The sequence below is a fragment of the Labrus mixtus genome, chromosome 8 (genome assembly GCF_963584025.1).
Source record: "Labrus mixtus chromosome 8, fLabMix1.1, whole genome shotgun sequence".
Classification (NCBI taxonomy): domain Eukaryota; kingdom Metazoa; phylum Chordata; class Actinopteri; order Labriformes; family Labridae; genus Labrus; species Labrus mixtus.
Window position 1 is genome coordinate 28,985,324 of NC_083619.1, and position 18,347 is coordinate 29,003,670.

The following is an 18,347-nucleotide window of genomic DNA, read 5'->3' on the forward strand; positions in this document are numbered from 1 at the left end:
GAAGAAGAAGAAGAAGAAGAAGAAGAAGAAGAAGCTTTTTGTGGACTCAGCAGCAGAGACTGAACTGGAAAGTCATCAGCTTCCTTTTGTTTCATTTTGACAGCTGTCATGTGGTGGACTCTGAAGCTTCAGTGTTTATCCAGCTCTGCATGGGTCTGTAAACCTTTCTGTGTTCTAACCTCTCTCCATTTTTCAAAAAGCATCTCCAATATTGATCCTAGTTTGAGCACGTTTCTGCTCGTGGAGCTTATTAGAAACATGCAGAGGCTTTTTAGGTCGGGTACAATCACTTCTATCTGAACCACTTCTCTTGCCCGCTTCCATCACTGCAACACCTGTTGACCTGATAACTGCTCTCATATCTGACAAACCGAGGGGCGTCCAAAACGGCCGTGTGGGGGGGTGTGTCTTAAAAGCGCCTACCTTCTCTGGTCCAAACAAATCCAGAGCATTCAGGAGCAGAATCTAAAGTTAGAAGGAGGACATACTGGCTGCTGACTAAACATCTTACTGATTGATCCTTTAAGGGGGCGGGACATAGAAATATTTGGCATTTTTGTTGGAAAACAACCTAAATATTTATGTCAGTAAGTCGTATTTCAGCCCAGGCGGTATGTAAGTGCAACACTTGGTAATGTCTCTGTCCATGGTGCTGAAATCCCTGTGACTGTTCTTATCTAATCTCCGTACTACAACATCAGGTTGCTTGTAAAACAATAGCGCCGCCCTCGTTCGAGGAGGACGGTGAAGTATGTGTGACATTAATCCAGCCGGTCTGAGGGGCTGGAGAACGGCGTCCACCTGCACAGGAGCGTGAAATCCTTCAACACTGATCTGAAAGCATGAAAATCACAGTCCCTCTGACAGCCGTGATGTGCTCCCACAGCGCGGCTTGAGCAGTTGTTTACCAGCGAAAAGAACAACATCAACATGCTGGAGAGGTAGAGGGGGCGAGAGAGCACTACTTGAAATAAAGAGAGAGAGAGAGAGAGAGAGAGAGAGAGAGAGAGATGGGAATTACACAGCCGAGCATTCTGGGAAGGAGAACCTCCTGTCAGGCCTGTCTGGATGCCAGGACGGGGGGGCCAAGGTTCACCACTGATCCGCCACCAAACTGCTGATGTCAAACCTCTCTGTTTCCCCCTCGCTCGCCCCCCACATCTTTATCTCTCGCTCTCTCTCTCTCTCTCTCTCTGCTTTCACACATGCTCACTCTACCTGACTCCCTGCCTCCACTGCAGATCTGATTTCACTCTCTTCACAGCGTTGTTATGGTAACCCAAATTTGGTAGAGCACAGTGCTGGAGTGCTGTAACAGTAGCCGGGGATCTGATACTCCTGCAACCCTTAAATTCCCTCACAGTGGAGCCCTGCAGGGGGCGCTCTCAGGGGACTGGGAAAACCTTTAATCTGGAACGCTCTGCGAACTAATAAATGAAAATCAAGTAAGTACACTGGTCTAATTGTTCTAATTAATCCTGGCTCGGGGGGGGGGGGGCACTAAGTCTGGTTGTACATAAAGAGAGAACTATTAGAGACGGCTAGTTTAAAGGAAGTGTCTCTGCTTAAAAACAAACGTTTCCACTTTAAACACAAGCTGGAAATATAGAAAAAAAGACGTCAAAACGAAAGCAAGGGCTTTTTTTTTTTTTTTTTTTTTTTAAATAGATTAAACATGGTGCCTTAAAACGAACCTCACCAGGTGAAGCAAAGGTGAGACAATCAACCTCAGAACAGGAGCTCGAGTAGAAGAATTCATGGAAACAGATTCATAACTGTGTTATAAAAACATCATGTTTAAGGACACCCTGAAACAGACGCTAAATGTCTCCTTGGAAACATATATGACGATGTGTGATGGAGAAAAACGACCTTTTAAAGGCCTTTAAATGATAACAAGTGGTGCTGGAATCAAATGCTAAAGGTTCCTTGAAACTATCCCACCCATCTGTAACAAGACAAAACGACAGGGTTGAAAACAGAAGCTAAAAGTGAACCTTGAAATGGACGCTGGAGGATGCCTAGAGGGTACCTTGAAACAGTCCTTACATGTTAGATATTAAAACAACAGACCATAAAACAGACATGAAAATGGTACCTAAAGACTAACCTTACCATGTGTAAGACGGGAAGCTGGCAAACCTTAAAACAACAGCATTTTTTAAACAGATGCTAAATGATACCTTAAAACAAACTCAGCCCTGTACAATCCAAACAGAATCAAGGGGTACATGAAAACTTTAATGGTACCTTGAGAGGAACTTTACCAACATGCAGGTAAAAAGGGAATCTCAAGAATGACGCTGAACCTTCAACTTAAAATAGACGCAAAAGAAAATAGAAATGGAACTTTAAAACCGAGAAAGTGAACTTTGAAATCGACACAAGAGGGCACCTTGAAACAGATCAGGCCACATGTTAGAAACAACCCATGACAGACCTTAGAGCGGACGCTAAGGGTACCTCGAAACAGACAATGGGATCTTAGGACTACTCTAACCACGCGTTGGACGACAAACCTCCAAATAGAAGCTTCTGATGCGTCTCTCTCTGTAATCCTCGTCCTGCCAGGGGACGCTCTGAAACCCTCCCCTCTGGGACCGCCCCGTGTGTCTGAACCCCGCGAGGGAAAACTGAAGTGATCCAAAGTCACTCAGCTGATATTTTAAACCCCCTGTGAGAGTGAAGAAAAGAGCCGCCAGCTTACATTCAATTATTCCAGATATCAGTCAAGCCCGTCTGTCGGAAGGAATATTTAACGAACGTTTTGACCCGCTGAAGCTGAGCGAGGAATCACCTGTGGAGGACTCTGAATCTATTCTGGGGAACTCTTGATGTGTGACGGCTTTAAAGTTCTCAGTTTTTTGATCAGCTTTGTTGTTTCAGGGAAGACATTGTTCTTCCCAAACAGGCCCTGATGAACCCTAACTCATCTGTTGGTGCAGATTTAAGGAGATTAAAACTCAACATCTACCTGCTTTATTTTTTTTTTTTTTTACACCTTTAGAATTTCACACTTTACTGACAGCACAACATTACCTCCACCCCGTCACACATCTGCTCTTTTCCTTCCTCCTCTATCTGCGTGCATCCATCTGTTCCTGCTCTTTTAATCCCCGTCCCACTTGCCTCTCCTTTCCTATACATGTGTCACATTGAAGCGCTGCCTGTGCATCATAATCTGTGTGTTAAGAGCGTGAGTAACGCTCCCCCCCCCCCCCGCGCTGTCAGCACAAGCCGCTGAAGTGCCCCTGAGCAGCACACTTCACACCCGGAGAGCCGAGCCGAGCCGAGGGCTGCTTTGAAGCTGCAGTCACATCTGTCACAGGTGGATTTTAACTCGTCTGTGTAAAGGACGGGTTCACTACACGTTACCGATGATGTCATACATTTGTCGGCAGCTGTGGCTGAAGGTTGGAGAGGCTCCATGGACCAATTTGGAGTAGATGGGATGACCCCGCGGGAGGCCACAAGTTGAGACAGGTCGGCCTAATAAAGTTAATAATCTGGAGTTCTGCTGGTGCCCTTTGACCTCTTCAGGCCTTTCACTCTCCGAGCACCTTGGTAGTTGGTGAAGATGGGGCAGAAAATTTGACTCTGCTTCTTCAGCGATTTGGAGCCGACGACAGGAAAAGCAAACATGAGCACAGATCCGTTTTGGACGCCCCTCGGTTTGTCAGATATGAGAGCAGTTATCAGGTCAACAGGTGTTGCAGCGATGGAAGCGGTCAAGAGAAGTGGCTCAGATAGAGGTGATTGTACCCGACCTAAAAAGCCTCTGCATGTTTCTAATAAGCTCCACGAGCAGAAACGTGCTCAAACTAGGATCAATATTGGAGATGCTTTTGAAAAATGGAGAGAGGTTAGAACACAGAAAGGTTTACAGACCCATGCAGAGCTGGATAAACACTGAAGCTTCAGAGTCCACCACATGGTGACCTGAGTGAGCATGGACTCTAGAGAGGAGGGGGGGGGGAGACAGCTCTCTATGATGTTTAGAATTCAGACTGCAGTACTCATTTTAAACACTAGGGGTCAGAGTTACATACTGCTCCTTTAAGAAACAAATTGTTAAAATCTATTTGTTTTTATATTTTAACAAAGTCGTCAGTATCACGTTCAGACGTGTTATTAATAATTTAGTGGTTGAGTGATGTCAGACACATGATTTGTATTTGTGTAATATAACCCGTGGAGAAATGTGCGGGAAATATCAGTTTACACACACACACACACACACACACACACACACACACACATACACACGATTCCCTCAGTTTACCTCGACCTTGATTCACCCCACCGCTGCCCTCTCTACTTGATGACATCGTCGGTTTAGGCGTGTCCTGATTGTTGACTGCTTGTGTACAAAGGGGCGTTTCTGACCGACCCTGACCTTTAAACACACTGACACCAGCACCACATACGGAGCGGCCATATTGGACCGTCATATGTTGTGTTGCAGAGAGACACACACGTTGAGAGAGTGGACCGACTGATGATGAGTCAGGGCGATGTCTGTGGGTTCAGGAGACGAGAAGGACACACAGAGAAGAAGTGTCCTGCAGGTGAGGAAGTTAAGACAAAGATGGCCGCAGCATGATTCCACCTTAAGATAAAGTAAACTCCCTGATGGAGTCAGTGAGTGTTTGAGCAGGTTTAAAGTTTCCAAATGTAACACAAGAAAGATTTATCTGAATAAAATCAGAGAGAGAGATAAAGTTCAGAGCGATTAGTGATTAGAGAAGCAAAGGCAAACAATCTGCATCTGCAGAGTAAGACGCTCTCGTTGCCGCCACCATGTTTATTTTGCTGACACGTCACTTGTCGGGAGTCGGTGCGTTTTCAGAGAGCAGCGCGGAGCAGCGCAGTTCCCGCGGTAATTACAGAATCCGCGTCAGATAATACCATGGATGTGGTATCAAACCCTTCATAAACACATCAACAAACACACATACGCTCATAGTTCTGTGTCACCAAAAACAGAGTCTTTTATTCTGAAAATAAAACCGGATGTTTCAGTGTCTGACTTCCTGTCACGCTCGATCTGCTCTGTGGTAAACTGATGCTCCGCGCTCTGACATCCTGCAGAAATAGAAGTGGACAGAGGACTTCCAGACTAATGGAGCTGAGACGCAGCGCAGCGAGAGGAAGCACACACACTGCCGCCATGCCGGAGCGGTGACGGACCGAAACATGCAACACACACCTGGTGGGATTTAGCAGTGAGGTGTTTACATGCCACAGTCTCCTGTTGTGTTTTTGGAGTTCTCCAGGGAGCAAAATCTGGTTTCTGAAATCAGGATATGATTGCTAGGCTGACTGTCCTCTCACCTTTAACACTTTTCTTTCAGCTGAAAACTAGCTTGAACCGGTTGAAACACCAAAATGATGTTGCACCCTTGAAATGAAGCGGTCAGAACTCGTCCATCTTCACTTTTAGCAACTTTTATTAAAGAAATGCCCGACAGCTTTACACAAGCTTCTTTTCTCAGCCTACACACACCTCTGTGTCTTCTTCACTGAGCCTCTCTTAAAGGGCCAGCGTCTTAATCTTAACAGGTAGATAAAACACAGTATTTACTGTTTACTCTTGAAATGTAAATTAACTTAAATACTTCTGGAAATTAAATTAGTTTAACGAGACACACTGATATAAGAAAATGACAGAAACAAATTTGAAAATATGAAAAAAAACAGCCCGTCCTGCTCTTAGACATCATTACCTCTTTGTTGACATAAGAAAACACATTTCAGGGTTTGGTTTCAGCGTGCACTGTTTTCTGCTGCTGGTGCTCGTTTGTATTTCTGACCTCTGACCCTGAAACAGCCCGAGCACGCCATGCACTGCAGAGGAATGTGGTTACATGGCGAGGATTATTTTAGTTGCTAATGCGTTGCTTCTTGGAGAGTTGCAAAAAAGTATGACAAGTCTGGTTTATACGTCCGTACAGTTTCAAATCTGAAGGAGATATCTGGTTCATCATGATGGACTTTCAAATGAAATAAAAGTACTACTGCATGCTGCTTCGTCCAGACATGATCTCAACAAACCTGTGCTCACTTTGGAGACAGTATGAAAGCTGGTAATGTGAGCTTAAATACCCAGCCGGACACTGGAATCATTTAATAAGACAAAAACAAAGAGCAGGAGCAGGAGCAGCCTTTTCAAACTCTGAGCTCAGCCGTTTGATTCACGCTGATCATGCTCCACACTTCATCATCCATCTGTGCGAAGCTCTTCTTATGTAAGTTTGGTTTGGTTTGAGTGGTGTTTGAAAACTCAAAATAACAACTCAGCTGAGCAATCCAGGGCTGCAAAAAAAACAAAAAAAAACCCACAAGTGAAACCACGAATCAGCCGGAAAAAAAACAGCACAGCATCAAAACAAAGGGTGGATTTATCAAGCTCAATGTGAAGTTTATCAAGAAATAAGCACTGCATTAAACTTTATAGAGATTTCATTTGAATTAATCAACTATTCTTTTCACATTTAGGCACCATAGAAACAGCTGAAAACCTCAAATTGCACTTCCATTTAACGGAGACAGAGACAGAACAAACTAAACAGGAGGAAGCTTTTCCCTACACCAGTGTGAGGTCACAGCCTCCCTGGACTCCACATCAGTGCAGAACAAGCCTTCATAACATCACACAGACTCCCAGCAGGCTCCCAGCTGCTTCTGGTAACACTAATAAGCCTGAACAAGTTGTAGAAAAACGCTTTGGGTACTCACACGAACGCGTGGTAGAGTAGCGCCCATCCTCTCGGCCTCTCCAGCGCGTCGTACAGCAGGTTCTGGATCCTCCTCTTCCGGATGTTATTCCTCTTGGCCGGCCGGGTGTAGTTCAGGGGGGTCTTGGCCAGCAGCCCGATGCCGATGCCCTGAGAGCCCCGCTTGTAGTCATCCCGGCCCGAAGACACGAGCAGCAGGGCGCCATCCTTGTCCGCTCCCCCGGCGCCTTGGTCCAATAAGTCCCCGGCGGCAGCGCTGGAGCTCTTCTTGTGCTCCTCAGAGCCGCTAGCGACGGTCCTGGACCGGAGCCCCATGGTCAGTGCTGGATGCCCGGGGTGGGCAGCATGCCATGATCCGGGGCGCTGGATCCGGAGCTACACCCCCTCCTTAGCCGCGGGTCATTTAAGGATGTGGTCCCCGGCGCGAAGGGAGGTGCTCAGCAGTCTGACTGAGAGGTAGAGAAGGGAGGGAGGGATGGAGCGGAGGAGAGAGAGGGTAAGTGTGTGTGTGTGTGTGTGTGTGTGTGTGTGTGTGTGTGTGTGTGTGTGTGTGTGTGTGTGTGTGTGTGTGTGTGTGTGTGTGTGTGTGTGTGTTACATCCTTTATTTTGGGAAACCATCGGCATCTGGTGCACTGCTCGGTGCACAGAGAAGAAATGTAGAATAATTTGTGCGTAAAAATCGCAAAAACAAACACACACAAGCAAACAAAAATCCCACGCCCTTATGATTAAACCCTTCTGGGAATATGACAGTGACACAATTCAGGAGGTAGAATCCCCACAAAGTGAAATAAACTCATACTACATCAGCTCAGGCGCGGTTAGAGTTCTCTATTAGAGGAAAATCTCAGAGATTTTACGCGACAGGACGAAACACCTGATTCCTGACGATTTTTGGAAAACCTGACAATCACTTAATTAATTCAAATAATGAGTGGGCATTAAGCAACAATTGCCCAATTACCATGAACACTCCTCTCCTTCCTACACACACACACACACACACACACACACACACTGGAGACAAAGACCTGGCATTACGCTGCATCCACACACACACATAAACACTCAGAGACACCAAAGGGAGGAAACCCGCTGAAGACAAAAACAGCTCCACTCACACCGAGTCCTTACCAGCAGCGGGGCCCGGGCATCTCGGCTCGTTACTCCGGGGCTTCCAGTCTCCATCCACCTGCAGAGGAAGGAAGCGGCGCTGGGCTGAGGCGGAGGGTGGAGGGCGGAGACGGAGGATGTAGAGCAGAGATGCTGCGTGAGGGAGGTCGATACTAAAACTGAATCTGAGGAGGAGAGGCAGGAGAGAGAGAGAGAGAGAGAGAGAGAGAGAGAGAGAGAGAGAGAGAGAGAGAGAGAGGCTTTCATAAGAAGCAACGCAAACGCGACGTGCGCAGACAGACTCCGTACACCTTGATGCATTCAGGAGGAAAACATGCACAGACACATAGCCAATAGCTGCTCGCTCCAGACCCTGATATGCACAGTCATGCACACGCGCTTGTTGGCATATAGAGGGGACATGAAACACACAGACACACAGGGTACAAAAACACACCTGATAGAAAACACACTTAAAAAAAAAAAAAACTGGAAACACACATATCAGGTTTTAAAATGACATACGATCAACAATAATTATGTGAAAATAAAAATAAACATTCTTTAAAGTAAAATAAGAACATATTAAAGTATTGCTAGAAAAAGAAAGGCTCATGTCACTGAAGGACCAGTGGTACTACTAGTGCCCCTAGGGGTACTTTGGAGTACTGCAGGTGTTCTTTTGAAAGTTTAGTTGAGCGATCAGGTGGACACACTTCACACCTGAATGACTGGAGTCAAAGTACTGTAGTATAGATCCTCCATCATCATGTCAAATATTCCTCCAATACAAGTAAAAGTTGACAAGTTAAATTATGACTCGAGTTAAAGGCCTTATCGCTTTTAAATGAAGAATGTTCCACATCAATAAATCATAAAGTCTGTCCTGTGTAAATGTGTCTCTGAGTCATGACTGTCTACAATGAGGGAGAAGCTCGAGTCCCGCTGGCTGTGTTGTTGTCAGAGCCGTGTTTACATGGACGGGACGGCCGGCTCCTCCCCTTGTGTATAAAAGCTGTTTTAGTCAAGAACTAGAGAGAAGAAGAAGAACATACTCACTGATTATTTGGATGTTAGTAAGAGTTTTTAGATCACGCTCATTCTGTGTCTTTTTACATGAAATGTGAAGCTACGAGCTAACTAAAGAGCGCTAACATTAGCATGCTAACACAACAACACAGGACACAGGTGATTGCAGCTCGAGGACAAATTTTGTTGACAGCGGAGGCTGGAGGCTTCAGTATGGAGGAGGCGTGGCCAAACAGCAGTTTGTTTTGGTTTCATGCTGGAGCTCAAGGGCGACATCTACTGGATCAAAAAGTCACACATTCTTCCTTTAAGAAATACTTCAGTAGGCTACGTTGTATTTTCACAAAGTACGAGTGCAGTTAAGAATACATGAGGGAATTTTTTTTAGAAAAAAATATTGAAATTTTTTAGACAAGACAAAGAAATAACTATAAATGACAGTACGTTCACTGAGCATTTTATGTTTGATTTTTCTGGGCATAATACTAATTTAACAGCGCTGCGTTCTTCAATGTCACCTCTCCCTCACCGACCAATCAGAATCAAGACGGGGCGGGACTTATAACAACAACAACAATGGCGGAGGAGACACTATGTTGACTCGTCTTTTCAATGGGATCAGTTTCCAGATGTAGCTCTGCTGCTGACCTCAGGACATGACTCTTTTACAAAGTCTTCATGTTGGTGATGTTTTCACAAATTAAAGCGAATATTAAGCACATGGAGCTAAACACACCTAACAGACATTACCGAGGGAAGCAGAAGTTAAACATCCGTAACCAAGCAACAATGAGCGCTGATGAGAAGCGCTCTGAAACGGAGGTTATGAGCGCCTTCAGGGCCGTGTGTGGACACAGGCCCCCCGAAGGCTTTGGCTTCACTTTCAAACAAAGAAACTACATCCACATATCATAAACAGTCAAAGAACAGACTACATGTAGACGCTTGCTCTTAGCTCCGTCCAGGCTTTGTGTTGTTTCTAACGCACAGACAGAAGCGAGCATCTCTTTTTTATAAGATCTGAAAGATATTTGGCACCACGTTCCCCTCTGACGGTGGAATTAGCTCTTAGAAGCCGAGAGAGAAGGTTAAACATCACAAAGCAGCTTTAAAAAACATCTGTGGATGTTTGATCAGTTGCAGAGTCGATGAAATGAGAGGCCAGGCGCATCTTAAAAGAGGAGTCTGCTGCTTCTGTATTCTGCTGGTTGGTGTCTTATTTCTTATTTTCTTTCTCTGTTGAATTCACTCAAATCAAAACTCCAGCACCTTCACAAGAAACTTCTATAAATGTAACATATCATTCTCCTTTTCAACCAGTGTAAATAAGTCTTAAGTGGTTTTAACAGGAATGATGCATGAGATGCTAAGCAGGGCAGCCAGAGGGAGTGCTGTCAGATGGGGCCCCCTTAGGGAGGTCTCCTACTGTCATTGCAAAATTTGCACATTTTGAGCTGTAGCTGTGGTTTAAAGTTTGTCAGCCCTTGGGGGGGCCCCTTACTGGCCTGGGGCCCCGAGCAGTTGCCTGCCTTGCCTGTTGACAAGCAGCACCTCTGGTCGCACCCCATGTACAGAGGCTATAGTCCTCCAAGCGGGAGGCCTGGGTTCGAGTCCGGCCTGTGGTCACCTTCTCGCATCTCTCTCTCTCTCCTTGGTTTCCTACTCTGTCCTCTTAAATAAAGGCAAAAAAGCAAACACAAAGAAGTTAGTACATGTGTAAAATGTGACAAAGGTTTTATTTTTTGGTGATTCTCGCTACTTTTTTTCAAAATATGCAAACGTTAAAATGTTAAAATCGACAAAATGTGGAGTGTTGCTACTTTAAATGAAGACAGACGAGACTGAAAACATTCCTCAGATTGATGGGGGATCTTGTGTAAAATAAAAACCTATTAAAAATAAATAAATCTATGTTTTTGGCACAGAAATATAAAAAGGTATCAAAGAGTAGAGACATAAAGTACAACTGCCCTGATTCACGCTGTGCTCTCCAGGAAATAAAACCCTCTATGTGACACACACACACACACACACACAGCCTAACAGGATTTAAACAGAACAGAACAATCTTAAAATAGATTGATTGCGTGTCTTGGTGGCCTTTTAGTATTCCGACTTAATCGTTGGCGGTCGGAGGATTTGACTAATTATGTGGAAGAAAAACGGCAGGAGGAGGGTGTAATTGAAAAAGTAATAATTTGACTCGGGCTGTCTGACAGTCGACAGGACCGTCCTCCGGTTCACAGCCGCTCTGACACGGTCCGCACGGACAAGCTGTACTGAGCTGCTTGTTAGGAAGATAGGAAGATAAAAAAAAGGATCTTCCTGCTGATGCTGCCTCTTTTTATTCCAATGAAATCCGCTCATGAACTGAGCCGGAACAGAAAACACTGATAAGTGCTCGGCGGAAAAGAGGAGTGTGGACTGAGTGAGCTTTCATTTTTTAGTTTTTTCTTAAATACAGAAACTGGACCAAGGTTTTCTTTAGTTAGTACAGACCTGAACAAAACTCAGGAACATGAAAAGTCATGAGATTGCTAAATCAGCCAGTGATCATCAAACACGTCATCTATAATGGATTTTATGAAGCTTATCTTTGTCTTAACCTAGGTGGACCATATTTTCAAACCTCCAAACGGGAACACTTTAATTTTATCAATCCACAGATCAGTGACCTGCACTGATCCCACGAGGTGGTAGGTAAAGGTTTCCTCCTCAGCAGCTTGTTTAAGTTGGCTGTCAGCAGCGTTTGTCTCACTAAAGTAGATCTGTAGCCACCGTTTGTGTTTGATCGTTTTAATCCGACTTTGTACGTCAGCATCTCCACCATTCGCGACTAAAAATGAACGCCTGCAGTGTGTGCTAAAAGAAGCATATTCATCACCTGCTTCTTTTCAAAGGAAGCTGTAACTCTCCTCAAACATCTTTGGAAAACTTCCTTTTCAGTACGACAGCTCGCCTACCTGTCGTTACCCAGCAGGTCCTGTTAGCATGATAAGCTAGGCTCGCTATCAACAGCCGCATACCCCGAGATTGATTGACACTTTGACGCAGGGTGCATTAGTGATGTTTTTCTTTTGGTTAAAACCGCAGCAGTTTTGACAACAACATTGATTGACAGACAAATCAGTGTTGTATAGGCATGGTGTTTGGTTTTGATTGGTTAAAACTGGGACTGTTCAAAACCGGGACATATTAGTGTTGTTCAGATATTTGTGGGGACTCGGAACACGGAGCTTAAAACTGGAACAGTCCTGGTCAAATTGGGGCCGATGGTCACTCTATGTTGACCTCAAGATTAAAGCTACAGGTGAACAACCAAACGACAGGCAAAGAGAAGGGACTGAGGGCGGGCCTTGAGACTCCTGACAAACCGCTACAACGTGCATGCTCGCTGTCAGATCTGCCACGCCCCTAATCATGCATGACTCCTATCCCTTAGAAAAAAGGTTGAGTTACAAACAGTTCAGTTTGTGCTGATAAAGACCAAAGTCATCCATAGTACCGGGCTACAAATATTTGAATATCTGCTGTCAAAATGGACATTTTAGTACGAGGTGTGAATGTGACCTCGGGGTCTTTTGGAGACAGACTCAAGCGGTCACTCGAGGAAGTTGTGTTTTTTGCACTTGGGCACTTGCTGCTTGGAGGAAACCAAAATGTATTGCAATCAGATTTTGGATCTGGCCAACTGAAATAAAATTCAGAACAATGCTAAGCTAACAGTAGCTCATTTACGTATCCTACCTGCAGTTACATCGAGGGTTTCAAACGTGCAGCTCTGACACGCGGACGTCCGGCAGTGTGAAGCTTTAAGGCAGCAGTAGATTGATAGAGCTTGATGGTGCTCAAGTGTGTCAATATGTGGGTGTAAAGTGATTGGTGATGCACGGGGCTCCGATCAATACTCCAGTCCATGAATGTAGCTGAATTCATCATCCATGTAATTTTACTGGCTGAGAGGCTGAGAACACGCCGACCCCGGGTAGAGACCATCCGTCCTGCAGGAAGCTGATAGGACACGTGATGCCTCGGACCCAGGTTCAAGGACCCCAAGAGGGAACATCCTGCTGAGATGAGAATTTAAAGATGAAGGAAACGCTTCATGTTCCAGGTTGTTTTGGACACATTATAAGCCGTTTTTAAAGGTCACATATCCTCCTCCTCTTCTTCAACAAGTTTAAATAAGTGTCAGAGCTCCTCAAAACATGTGTGTGAAGTTTCTTGTTCTAAATCCACTCTGATCCTGTATTTGATCCTTTCTATAAACCCCTCTATTTCAGCCCTGCTCAGAACAGGCTGTTTCTGTGTCTGTACCTTTAAATATGTAAATGAGCGGTGTCTGACCACGCCCCCTCTCTGGAAGGGTTTGGGTGTACTCGGTCTTTCTCGCTCCATGTCCTATTGTTTACGGTGAGAAGGCAGACTCAGAGGGCAGAACAAACACCTAGCTGTGGGAGTGTCACCCACCTGGGGGAGGGGCTACTGCCCTTTGTGATGTCATGAAGGGAAAATCTCCAAACAGCCTGTTTGAGCACACATATTCTGAAAAGTGGAGCAGGGAGAAGACTGAGAGGATGGACTTTTCTCATGATTGGGGGGTTTGTAGACGGACTAGAGACACATGTTAGAGTTAGAGGAACATGAAGAAGTGTGTTTTGTGTAATATGTGATCTGCTGCAACATCCAATCAAGAAGTGATACTCAATAAGGAGGCTCGTCCTCAGACTTCCCTCCTCTCTCCTTGGTTCAGTTATAAAACTTTGGAATGGTCCTCAAGATGGCGGGGAAGGAACCACTTCCTGTTGGACTGCATGACAAGATGTGCAGGCATAAAACAAATCAATGTGTTAGTTGTAATGAAACAGGAAGTAAACCACATGTTCACAGGCACACTACGTTGAGGAGGGAAGGATGAAACAGTCAGGTGGTCACTAAGACGACCTGAGAATTTGAACATTTGTAGTATCCGAGACTTGTTTGAAGATGTTTGAGGCTGGAATAAAAATCAAGATGAGTCGTTTTTGCCGCTTGAGAGTGTGTGTTCAGTTTTGGATTACAGGTGTTTGAGTGTTTCCTGTTTATTCCGACCCAGCGAGTGTTTTGGTTTCCTGTGGAGTAGAAGGGTCTCTGTCAGGGTTCCAGCCGGTTAATAATTCACGGCGTTACAGGCGTGTGTGTTATGTCTGCATGATGTGGCCCACATGTTTTATTCACCTGCCTCATCCAACTTTCATAACACACGGTGAGAAGAAGCCAAGAGGAGAGGCCACTAGGACAGGAGTAGAATCTGAATTTCATTCATTAAAGGGAACATAGGGCTGAGGGAACATAGGGCTGAGGGAACATAGGGCTGAGGAAACATACTGTAGGGCTGAGGGAACATAGGGCTGAGGGAACATAGGGCTAAGGGAACATAGGGCTGAGGGAACATAGGGCTCAGGGAACATAGGGCTGAGGAAACATACTGTAGGGCTGAGGGAACATAGGGCTGAGGAAACATACTGTAGGGCTGAGGGAACATAGGGCTGAGGGAACATACTGTAGGGCTGAGGGAACATAGGGCTGAGGGAACATAGGGCTGAGGGAACATAGGACTGAAGGAACAGGACTGATGGAACATAGGGCTAAGGGAACATAGGGCTTAGGGAACATAGGGCTGAGTAAATGTAGGGCTGAAGGAACATAAGGCTCAGGGAACATAGGGCTAAGGGAACATAGGGCTTAGGGTACATAGGGCTGAGGGAACATAGGGCTGAGGAAACATACTGTAGGGCTGAGGGAACATAGGACTGAGGGAACATAGAGCTAAGGGATCAGAGAGCTGAGGGAACATAGAGCTAAGGGATCAGAGAGCTGAGGGAACATAGGCCTGAGGGAACATAGGGCTGAGTAAGTGTGTAAAAGAGCCCAGATTTAAAAATACCAGAACTGTCCTTTGAGTGAGCATCATGTTGAAGATATGGAGAAATATTTTGCCTGTTTTTCACCATGAAACGACCGTGTGATGTCATGTAATTAATGGTGTTCACCTGAAACAGCTTCACAGATCGTCTCGGTCTTTGATTTCAGACTGAACCCCGGGCTGCTCTCAGACCTCGAGGAAAGGAGATTGGGTTTCATAAAAACAGGAACGAACAGGAAAAAGGATCCCTGACATCAGCACTTAATTTTGGGTGGGAGCATCGTCGGAGCGGCGTGGCTCCTGTTACACGATGTCTCCTCGGCCCTCACAGCTCAGCACTTTCTCTGAGATGAGTGTTTGTAATAAACGTGAGACTGAACATGAGAGCAGGAGATCAGAGAGGGACATATTTGACTCTCTCAGGAAGGCATACCGTCTGCTGGATGTGCACACAGTCAGCTGTTTGCTAACATGTTAGCCCTTTTTTAGAGAGCAAGGCCGAGGACGGTCGCTTCTTCACTTTTTCTTGACCTGGATGGAAAACGTCAAGGGATTCATAAGGTCTTTGGTAGGACTATCTGGAGCGGTAATGAATACAGAATTTAAACTAAGATGATTTTTTTCTGTGACTTTTTTGTGTTCGGTGCCTGTTTTGACAAAATGTTGATAAAATTATGAAAAATACGATCAGGAGTTTGTATATGGTGTTTTATTTTGAAATTAACCAGACGCTTCTATTTGGTCCAGCTTGATCCTTGACTACAGCATACTCCGTCGAAAATAGACTCGCAGCGTATTTGAAACGGAGCAGAGTGTAGTGGCGCTGCAGGCACGCTCCAGAGACGGACCGCAGCTATCGCTGTGGAAACATGATGATTGACTAGAGTGGCAGTGAACGGAGGCGGAGTGCGGAGTATGTGGAAATTGGGTGTCACCCTCCAGAAGACACTAATATCAGCCGTTTGTTACTGCGATTTTATTCTTTCCGTCTCTAAGCAGAGCTCATGACCACAGGGGAGGGTCGGAACGCCTTCAGGCTCAGCTCCCTCGTCACCATGACGCTCTTTCTCTATTTCTGTGGGGTTTCTTCATTCTTGAAAATAACGCTCTGATCAAGTCAATGGCAAAAATAAAAAATCACTTTTAAAGGATATACCTTAAAGCAATCATTCCCAAAGTCTGGGTCCCGACCCACGGGTGGGTCGCCAGAGATTTTTTATGGGTCGTTCAGAATGTTTACACTACAGTATTTAATGTGACATTTCTGCCTGCAATACACATTTAAGCCACATGGAGGAGCTCCGCTATGTCACACTTTCCCTCTCCACCATATTAAGGCAAAAAATAAGGCTCTTCCACCAGCCACTGGATGGCGGGAGAGATAAAGTCACCGTCATGGATGCTTGGCTAATAAAAAAGAAATGCGATGTTCCAGACCAGACAGCTACCGAAGGCCCACAGGGGCAAGCATGTGGTGAAAACCTGTGTAGGGGAGGTGAAGTGACCCCTTCACGGCTCGTAAACCAGACGGAAGACCAGTGTGAGTCCAGCATTAACGCTAGCCACGCTAGCATTAGCAATCGACTCAACCAACCGGCAGAGGACCGTACAAAGGGTAGGCGGCTTGAGAAATCAAATGAAGAACCTCACGCCAAGAAGAAAAAAACAGCTTCAAGGCCATACAAAGACTACTTTTTGAATTATGGTTTTGTGAATTGTTCGAATCATAACCAGGAGGCACGGCCGATGTGTGTTATATGTAGCGAAACACTAGCAAATGACTAGCATTTGGAAACACTTCACCATGATCTTGTAAACAAACCCCTGGATTTTTTTCAAAGGAAGGCACAGGAAATTAAAGCATCAGCTGATGTTCTGCGAAAAAATGTGACATTAAATGACAAAGCCCAGCTTGCTTCGTACATGGTTTCTTATCGTGTAGCCACAGAGAGGCAACCGCACACCATCGCGGAAAAATGAATCCTTCCTGCTGCTATAGACATGGTAACCACAGTGATGGACGCGAAGTCGGCGGAAAAAATCAAATGTATCCCCCTCAGTAATAACACAGTGTCACGCAGGATTCATGATATCTCAAACAACTTGGAGGAACAGTTTATTTCGAGATTAAAGGCAGCGGCTGATTTCTCCATCCAGCTTGATGAGAGCACGGATGTTTCCGATTGCGCAACTTTGTTGGTTTATGTACGATATGTGTGGGGAAATGAATTTCTGGAGGACTTGTTATGTTGCCTGAATATCCCCACCGGTACGACAGGTGAACAAATATTTGATGTGCTGAATGACTACGTGGTTACAAAGTGCTCACTGGACTGGGCCAATTGTAAAGGAATAACGAGTGATGGGGCAGCAAACATGACGGGAAGAAACAGCGGTGTTGTGAAGAGAATTAAGGAGGCAGCTGGAAACGACATTGTCTGGAACCATTGTTTCATTCACAGACATGCACTGGCATGCAAAGGAATGCCTGCAGGGCTCGAAAAGGTATTGAAAGAAGTTGTTCGCGTTGTGAACTTTATTAAAGGCAGCGCGCTCAACAACCGGCTTTTTGACCAGATGTGCGTTGACATGGGAGCGGAACACACGCACTTACTGTATCACACAGAAGTGCGCTGGCTGTCCAAAGGAAGAGTTCTTACAAGAGTGTATGAACTAAGAAACGAAATTCATGCTTTCCTCAACCAGAAGAAGTCCCCCCTCGCCGATTTGTTCACTGATGATTGGCTTCTCACATTGTCATATCTGGCGGACATATTTTCATCTCTCAACGAGCTGAATCTGAAGCTGCAGGGACACCACGACGATGTTTTCCGTAACTGGAAACATGTAATTGATTTTCAAAAGTCACTGAAGCTGTGGCTTGCGCGATTCAAACAACCAAAGCCAAGCTACTATATGTTTCCTACTGTTTTACAGCACTCAGAGGAAAACGATGTCACTGTCGCACAAATGAAACAGCTGACCGGACTAATTCAGACACACCTGGGTGCACTCATTGATAACTTTGATCGCTATTTTCCAAAAGAAAGATTTGAAAAGTTGAGTGATAAAAGGTGGATTCAAAACCCCTTTGAGTTCGAAAATCCGGAGTCACTGCTGGATCTTGACCTGTCACCAGCTGCAGAAACGGAGCTGATACAGCTGTGCAGTGACGTCACGCTGAAAAAGCGACATGAACGCATGCCGTTATCTTCATTCTGGATAAGCATCGCATCTGAATATCCTGTCCTGAGTAAGTCTGGTATTTTGCTTCTCATCCCTTTCACAACCACATACAAATGCGAAGTGGGATTATCTGTGTACACAAAAATGAAGACAAAATACAGAAACAGACTGGACGCTGCGCCCGATATGCTCTCTCATCTTGTACACCGGACTGGGATACAATTCTGAAAAGCAAGCAGGCTCACCTGTCACACTAAAAATGTAACTAAAACTAAGAAGAAAAACACGTGCACAACTGCACAATAATATATTTGGAGTAGGCCTAAAAAGATAGGTATATTTGGTATAAATATAATCCAAAATGGGCTAATTTGAT

General features: G+C 45.2%; 1 protein-coding gene and 1 long non-coding RNA gene across 2 annotated transcripts in view; one reads left to right on the forward strand and one right to left on the reverse strand.

Moving 5' to 3' along the window:
* Positions 1-5,507: 5,507 nt before the first annotated feature.
* LOC132978430 (potassium voltage-gated channel subfamily KQT member 3-like) lies at positions 5,508-8,173 on the reverse strand. Its single transcript, XM_061043659.1, has 2 exons — positions 7,873-8,173; positions 5,508-7,186 (listed from the first exon to the last, which is right to left on the reverse strand). The coding sequence occupies exon 2, from the start codon at positions 7,050-7,052 to the stop codon at positions 6,735-6,737; it is 318 nt and encodes a 105-aa protein (XP_060899642.1). The 5' UTR covers positions 7,053-7,186; positions 7,873-8,173; the 3' UTR covers positions 5,508-6,734.
* Positions 8,174-9,655: 1,482 nt separating this feature from the next.
* The window catches only part of LOC132978438 (uncharacterized), a 79,633-nt gene continuing 70,941 nt past the window's right edge, over positions 9,656-18,347 (forward strand). The window contains exon 1 of the long non-coding RNA XR_009673914.1: positions 9,656-9,702. This is a non-coding gene — a long non-coding RNA (uncharacterized LOC132978438). The remainder of the gene's footprint in view (positions 9,703-18,347) is intronic.